The following is an 8,404-nucleotide window of genomic DNA, read 5'->3' on the forward strand; positions in this document are numbered from 1 at the left end:
CCTCCTGCACATCCCCTACTGGGGATATGTCTGGAACCAAGGTACATACGCTTGACTGGAATCGAACCCAGTACCCTTCAGTCCACAGGCCGACGCTCTATCCACTAGGCCAAACTGGTCAGGGCCCTAACCCCACTTTCAGTAATGTCCACTTCTGCCATGTTCTCTGATCCCTATTAACTCTCCTCCCTGCCTGATATCTGTATTTTCTTCTACCCACTCCACTTCTGAGCCTGATAGCAGCCCTCTGGCCTCCATCTGACCCTCTTTATTACCATGGTATCTTCGTCCCTGCATTTTTTCCACAATTCGAAGTCCATCTTCCCGGGTGCCTCCTTCCTGTATTGTCTCCTTCAGGACTTCGGCATATAGCAGGATCCCATCGTAGAAGCAGCCGGCGATGAGGTTCATCTGGGGGTGGAAACTCCAGCAGTGCTCTCCAATATCCTGCCAGGCCCCGGCCCCACCCCCTTTCCCATCGCTGGGGTCTCCTTCTACCTCTTCTCTCTTCTGGTTTGCTTTCTTCCCTCCTCTCATTCCTAAGATTCACCCCTACCTCACTGGATGCTAGAGCAGAAGGAAAATCCTGGATGGAAGTGGACAGCCCCCAACGCAGGGCTGGCTCCACGGCCACTGTTTAATGCTGAGTCAGGAAGGAGAGCTTCCCTCAAAGACTGGCCTGATCCTCAGGAAAGAGATCTACTCACCAGGGAGGGGGCCAGCTCCACACCAAAGTCTTCCCGGGCTCTTATCAGAAGGCGATTCTGGAATTCCTGATACTCAGGATTTGGGGGTTCTCGGTATGTGATGACCAATACCATCTGTCCCAACAGCACATGGGGAAGAGTGAACAGGATGTCCAAGATGGATTTTAGGGGAAGAGGGGAAGCAGGAGAGGACACTTGGTGAAATACACATGATATAAAATATACGTGGGTGAGTCTGAAGGCTGAGAGGATGCTAAACTCTATGTTGTGTGCGTGTGTGTGAGGGGGTATGTGTAGCATGTGTTTAATACGTCTGCGGAGGGGTTGGCGCACCTCCATGAAAAGTAGACAGGATGGTTCTGGAACAGTGGAGCCTGGTCTTCTATCCCAGAGCCCAGCCCCTCATCTTCCCGAAGCCCCTACACCACCTAGGCCTCCTTACAGAGCTGCCACAGCACTCACAGCATCTCTGTCCCATTCTCTCTGGGTACCTGGTCCTGCTCAAGGGCACCACTGGGCAACAGCTCCTCTCTGAGGGGTTAATTACTGTTAATATTGTCAATGAAATGTTTACATTTCCATTTGGGACATTTAAACACAGTGCCTCCACCCTGTGAATCAGAGATTTCAGGTCCTATGACAACTGGGGGAAATACTTTGAGACAGTGATTCCATCTGTGAAAAGCCGTAAGCCCATTCATTCCACGTGTGTGGAACACCTACCATAGATAGCACCGTCCTGCATACTGGCACGATCCTACACGTCACTAGGTAATAGACATGCGTCACAGAGGAAACACACAGTCACACGCCTACACACATTTCATAGATAAGTTAACGACACATTTGGTCTCAGCCACGCACACATCTCACTGGCCACAAGTCAGTGTGTCCCTGTCTCTCACTGGGGTGTCTGCCTCACTCCCGCTGGCCTCACACAGTTCCCCTCTCTTAGCTGATGAACACACTGGCTTCCACCTCCACCCCAGTCCTGCATAATCATTGAGACTGACCTCTGCCTTGGATGGGAAACTGGCTCTGCAACCTCAGGGAAAGACCTCAGATCTATATATATTGTGAAACGTGACACTGGGAAATGACAGGTTTAAATCTAGTGATTTCTATCCGTTTTGTTTGCTCTTGCCACAGAAAGCCCATATAGAGATACCAGACATGTCGCATATGATCTATTTTATATCAATGTATCCCAGGTAGGAAATAATGAAGCCAGTTTCTAATGTGCATTCATTATAGCCTGGAGTTTGCTTTGTGAGGTAATTATTCTTACTGGAGCATTCAGATGCTTGATCACACACTTCTAATGCCCTCCTGCTCTCGGGCAAAATTAAAAAGGAGAGAGGGACTGAGGATGGGGTTGGAAGGGTTCGTTGAGTAACATCTGTTCCAAGAATAAAAGAAACATAGGAGGATGGGATATTGTTGGCAAACAATGAAAAAGTCAGTAAAAGGGCTGGAAAAGATCAGGTTTAACACAATTTATGTTTCCATATAAAGGCTAATGATAGGTTTTTCATGTTTTTAAACAGTAAACCTAGAGAGGTTTGTTTGTTTGCTAGACTAGCAGTTCTCAAACTTCTTGGTCTCATGACCCCTTTTCACTGCTAAAAATTATTGAGGACCCCAAAGAACTTTTGTTTATTTGGACTATATCTATCATATTTACAATGTTAGACATTAAAACTGACAAATTTTTTAAACACAAGCACACTTCCCTTAGCTGCCAGAGGATGACATCATCACACGTCACGTAGCCTCTGGAAAACTCCACTGGACAATCATGGAAGGAGGGTGACAGAGGCAAATAACATCTTAGTATAATTTTTAAAATAGTTTTGACCTCATCGTTGCCTAAAAGGATTTCAGGGGCCCCCAGGATCCCAAGACCACACTTTAAAAACTGCTACACTAGACTGTTTTGCTGGGGTTACTAGCTAGTAAAAAATGGAAGGAAGGAAGGAAGGAAGGAAGGAAGGAAGGAAGGAAGGAAGGAAGGAAGGAAGGAAGGAGGAAAGTTACTACTTAAAGCCATTAAATTTGGGGGGTGGTTTGTTTTTCAGAACTAGGTAAGTGAAACACAAAGTAAAAAGACTTTTTACTCCTATATATGTAATTATACCAGAAAAGATTCACTTGTCAGACAACAAGAGGGAGGAAGGAAGGGAGGAAGGAAGGGAGGAAGGAAGATAAGGAAAGAAAGAGAGAAAGAACCTTCAAAGAGTTTCTGTGCTTGTGCGGGAATCAAAGAGAAGTGAAGGTAATTATGTTCTATTTCACAATGGATCCCAGGTGAAAAAAAAACACACAAAACAAGCAAAGGCTTCCCACCCCCTCGCCTGCCCCCCAACACAGACATACACAAAAAAAGGGTTCAGCAGTGGGTGGAAGCCAGGAGTGCACCCAGGAAGAGTGCAAGGGCAGCAGACGGCTGCCTCTGCCTGAGGGCCCACCCACACTGCGACCTGCTCCAGCAGCCGCAGGAAGCCCTGTTCACTGTGACTTAAAAAGACAAAGAATGGTCTCCCCAAGAGGTTCCCCTTCCACACAGCCCTTGGTTTAGTGCTTATTCCATTCTAGCTGCATGTGTCCCCACCTAGGTCGTGGCCTCTGCCTGGCTTCCTGACCCTGTAGTCCTCAAATACTCAGTCAGGGGCTCTGGGTCCTCAGAGCCTAGTCATTTGCTTATTTAGTTCCACTGCATCTGCTTATCTTCCCTGGTTGATCATCCTGGTTTACAGCACCTGCCAGCTCTATTCCTGTCTAGACGAATTCCTAGCCCTCTCCCTGCTGTCCCCAACATACACCTTAATTCAGTTCAACAAATATGTACTTAGCACATGGAATACAACGATGAACGTGATCCCTGCCCTCAAGCAGCTCTCCATGAGCTGGGACCTTTCCTTGAACATGAAACCCTCCTGGGAAAGCTTTAAGCATCTGTATCAAGGCCTCCTCGCCTCTGCTGCCACCTGTTTCAGACTGGCTTGGTTTGGGACCCGAGTGGGCCAGGTATCTCTGGAGTAGGGTGCTCTGCTCTTTAATCCTTGGCTGGACCTGACCACCCAACTTCCCTCACCCTTGCCCTGCTTCAGCTTTGGAAAAGGACGAGAGTAGCTTTGCCAGAGGACACCCTTTCATCCCCTCATCCCCACCCAACCCCAAGCCTTGGTTTTCCCATCAGCATATTCCCGACTGCCTGTTTCCCCTTCTGTTGTATTGTAAGAAAACTCTCCCTCTGTCTTTCTGTCTGAATAATGCCTACAATGAATAGGAAAACTGGGAATTAATTTATAGAACTGTTAGCTAACAATATCCCTCCTCCCCCTACCCTAAGTGCTGGGGCCCCTTGGCTGATAGAAATTCTCATGCAAGAAACAGAGGTGTTCCTTCCACAGAAAAAATACATCCCAAAGGCTATGGGATCCTCCATCCAGGAGGGTCCTAGGGACCTTCCTTGACCAAACTGGCTAAACACAATCCCCTTGTTATTTTTCTTCTTTATACCGGCCTATTGTCTTTTTTAAAAAATTACTAACACATCACCATTTATATTTGTATTTGTTTGCTTAATGTCTGTCTATTCTACTAAATGTAAGCTCCAAAAAGGCAGGGACTTCATCTGTTATGTTCTCCACTGTATATCAATACCTAGCACAGTGACTGGGACATAGCAGGTGCTCAATAAACACTAAGAGAATAAGTCAGCCTTCAAATGAATTAAACACTGAGTGAATAGTATATAAACTCCACAGTAGACAGAGTTAAGCACAAGAGTAGGAAACTCATTCTAACCGGGGGATTCAGGGATTGTTTCTAAGAAGAGAAAATAATCGGTCTGAGCCTTGAAAAATCTGCAAGCATTATCCAGATGAACAAAGGTGAGAAGGCTGTTTAAGGCAAAAGTTATGACATAAAACCTGTCCTGCCACTGCCTGTTCAGGTGTGACAGTCACAAACTCATACTCAGGCATGCAAACGATAATGTCATTCACAGTCAGATGCACGTTAGTCAGTCACAATCGCATGTATAAATCCTACTCATGAAATCTTACTCATTGGAGAAGATGGCCATCTAAGTCCAACCCTCATAAACGTCTACTTAGAGTCAAAGAATCTCCAAGCTAAAAGGACCTTAAGGTTATCCCATACACCATCCCAAATCCTTTTTGGGAAAAGGAGGGATATGGATAAATAAATAATAAATACTTATATACAAAAGTCAGTGAAATATTGGTGAGCGGATCAGGGAACAATTCATGGTAGGATTTTGAAAGGCAGAGATTTGGGGGGAAGGAAGAGTATTCAGACAAAATAATCAAAGAGCACAAAGCTGGGGGGCAGAGAGGCCCAGGGGTCAGGGGCTGGAGTCTTGGCATGAAGGGCAGTAGGAGGTAAGACTGAAAAAGTAGGTTGAGGACAGACTGCAGAAGGTCTTAAATAAAATAATGAGTTGGGACTTAATTCTGTAGGAAATAAGACATTGAAAGTTTTGATAAGAGGAGTGACATGAACAGAGTCATGTCAATTCTCCCTACAAATTGTTTCTCAAATCCATTTGTTTCCATTCCTGCTATCATCACCCTATTTCAAAGTCATATCACCTCACTCCATTCTAACCTTTCACAGGTGGCCTCTCTGCCTCTAGCCTCCTCTTCTTCCAATCCAACCTGAATTCTGTCGTTATATTTCTCTTTACGAAAAAATCTCAAGGATCCACAGTCAAGTCCAAGTGCCTACATCTTAGCTCAGAGCTCTCCTTACATACATAAGTCAGTGAAACATTATTTCCTGTACCTATGTCAGGTGAACCCTTCTTTCTTGTCAGGTCAGTATCTTCTTGATCCCCTAAACATGCCCATTCCAATCTTTTTCTCTTTGCTCAGGCTGCCTGGATCCTCGCTCACACGCTGCCTAGGAATATGACATCTATCTTTAGAGTCACAACAGTCTCACTTCCTTTATAAAAGCCATCCCTAACCCCAGCCACATTGACGCTCCCTCCTCTGAACCACTAAAGTTCTTAGTGCTGTTCCAGGATACACAATCATATCTTCTCTAGCACTTGTACCTAATTGTATCACATCACGCCTTGCCCCTCCAAAAAGGGTGCATGCCCTCCTACCAGCTGGGACCAGATCTTTTCCTGAACTTTTCTCCCCCACACTACGGTCTACTCCTGGCGCTTAGGAAAGTCAGTGTTCTGGGATCCTGGGAGGTAGCCTTGGCAGACGCACTGAAAAGGAGTCACCAAGGTGAGGGAGTAGTAAAGAATGATACTAGACTAGAAAAGCCTCTGTTCCTTTCACTCCTGCAGCTCACAATCCCTGCCCTGTTCCTGGGCTCCTGTGGGGTCTTGTGAGAGACAGAGAATCTCCAAAGAAGCTCCGTTTCCCCCACCTCCTTCAAGTTTGGCTTAAATGATACCTGAAAGGCCTCTCTGAGGGCCTGGGCCTGTTCCCACGTGCGATTGTCCTGCCAAGGCCGGCCTGCACGGAGACTCTCCCCAAAGACATCCAGGTAAAAGAAGACATAATCCCCATTGGTCAGGTTCTCCCTCTGGGCCTGGAGCAGGATCTCATGCAGCATCTCCAGAGGGCCGCAGATGTACACAACTGGGAGCAGGTATACAACAGGGGGCACCCTGAGAACGCATCCAGGTCCCCAGACAGCCCCCTCTCTGAAACCATCTGCACTGCCATCATTAGTAAGGAAGAGAGTGCCCTAAGCTATCAACCACCCAACAGATGCTCCCCACCCTTCCCCTGGGAGTCTATGTCATGAGTACCCTGGGGCTGTGTGGACCATCTGGCCGAGGTCAGAGCCTGATCCAGCCCCAGAGGAAGGGAGCTATCAGCCTGCAGCCCCTCCTCTTCCCAGACCCCTGCCTGCTGCTCCCCACCCAGCCCTCCTCACCTCCCACTGCCCTGCCTTTCCCAGGGCTCAAAGGCACTGGCTGCTCAGAATTTCTCAGTCTGAGCTTTACATGTCTTTCCCAACCCCATCTGTTGAACCCCGAAGCCCACTGATAAAGTCATCCATGTTTTAGTGATTTATCATAGACCCACACTATAAGGGGTCTTGGTATCCCAGTCTCTGCTCACAGATAGTCATCCATTTTGAAGTGGCCATCAACTCATTCACTACTCTAGGGCACTCTCATTGCTCCCCAAATTCAATTTCTCCCCAACCCCACCTTGTCCCCTGACACAAGCTTCACCCCTCATACTATCTTCTTCCTTGTTTAATCTGCCTATGACGTCAGCAAGCTCCCATCGTGTCATGCCCTAGCCCTCACACAGGTGCTCTGTCCACATGCTTCTGGACCCCAAACACCACAAACAGCTCCTCCACGCCTGTCTCCATCTGCGCCTGCCCATGAAGACCGCAGATGAGCCCCAAGAATACGGTGACCCTCCTCCCCTGACCCTCCCAGAGCCGCGGCCACACTCACTGCGCCCGTTGGACCGGATGAAGTGGGTGGCCTGCTCAGGACCCCCCAGCTCACGGGCGTACACGTGGTGCTGCACGCTGAGGTTGCTGCCCTGCAGGGCCTCGAAGACGCCCTCCACGGTGAAGTAGTGAGGCCGGTCGTCCGTGCGAGCGTCCAGATACAGCAAGGCCGCGCGGGTCGTCCAGTTGAAGTGCCCGTGTAGCGTCACCACGAACTCACCCAGCTTGGGCGCAGAGGGGCCGGTGCGCACCAGGGTCCGGTAATGCTCACTCTTGGCCGCAAAACCAGAGGCCACAGCCCCCGCCGTCAGCAAGGGAAGGCGCCAGTGGGAGGCAAAGCGGGCCACGGAGGCGGCGGGGTACACGCACCCGGGGCCCAGCAGGAGGTCGGGGTCATGGTACAGCTTGAGGTCCACGGCGCGCAGGGGTGCCAGGTACTCGGAGCAGGCGCCGTCTAGTTCGGAGCTGACAAACCGCAAGTCCACGGGCAGTGCCCGGCCCAGCGCTTCCACGGCTAGTGCCACCGCCGGACCCACCCGGGGCCAGGCCCAGGCATAGCTCAGGTTGTGTTCTGGCAGCACCACCGCCAGCGTCAGGTTCCGAGCCAAGGGAGGACGCACCCCACCTGCCAGGGCTGCCACCACTAGCAGGAGTGATGGCAGTGCCATGGGGAGGAAGCAGCAGCCCCGCCGGCCCCAGAACCGGGGGCCACCCTGGCCTACCCTGCAGGCCCGAGCACCACCCAGCCTGGAACCGGGGACGACGGCCAGGCCAGGGGAGAGGAGAGGGCGAGCCAGGCAGGCAGGGAGCACAGTGGTGGGGGGAGAGGGGGGATGGAGGGCCCCGGGGTGGGCAAGGGCTGAGGACTAGGAGCCGGGTGGCGGGAGGAGGGAGGGGCCGAGGGGCTGCCACTGGGATGGGGGCCGTGGGGTGAAGTCGGCTTCTGGATCCAAAGTTAAGAAGGAAAAGGGGATCCGAGGCTGCGATGGGGTGGGGGCCGGGGGGGAGGCCGGTACAAAGGAAAGGCCTGGGGGGCCGTCGCAGCTGGAGGGGTTAGGAGGGCAGAGAGCGGCGCAAAGGTGGACCACCGGGTAACGTGGGAGGGGGCCCGCCCCGCGGAAGGACGGGGACATGGGCAGGCGGGCAGCGAAGCAAGGCCCGGCCGGAGGGCGGAGAAAGGCAGGGGCAACTCTCCCAGGGAAGGCTGCTCCGAAGCTCCAGCTCGGACT

The 8,404-nt window shown here is 50.7% G+C and overlaps 1 protein-coding gene across 5 annotated transcripts in view; it reads right to left on the reverse strand.

Moving 5' to 3' along the window:
• NPR2 (natriuretic peptide receptor 2) overlaps positions 1 to 8,398 on the reverse strand; it is a 17,582-nt gene extending 9,184 nt beyond the window's left edge. For 4 of the 5 annotated variants that reach the window (XM_005883965.2, XM_005883966.2, XM_014531525.1 and 1 more), the window contains exons 1-4: positions 7,177 to 8,398; positions 6,150 to 6,337; positions 708 to 821; positions 276 to 411 (exon numbers count right to left, since the gene is read on the reverse strand). In XM_005883965.2, coding sequence (XP_005884027.1) covers positions 276 to 411; positions 708 to 821; positions 6,150 to 6,337; positions 7,177 to 7,843 — 1,105 coding nt within the window. In that variant the 5' untranslated portion in view covers positions 7,844 to 8,398. The remainder of the gene's footprint in view (positions 1 to 275; positions 412 to 707; positions 822 to 6,149; positions 6,338 to 7,176) is intronic. The other variant, XM_014531526.1, reaches the window with a different exon arrangement.
• Between the last annotated feature and the right edge of the window lie 6 nt (positions 8,399 to 8,404).

Source organism: Myotis brandtii, unplaced genomic scaffold (assembly GCF_000412655.1).
Source record: "Myotis brandtii unplaced genomic scaffold, ASM41265v1 scaffold806, whole genome shotgun sequence".
Taxonomy (NCBI): domain Eukaryota; kingdom Metazoa; phylum Chordata; class Mammalia; order Chiroptera; family Vespertilionidae; genus Myotis; species Myotis brandtii.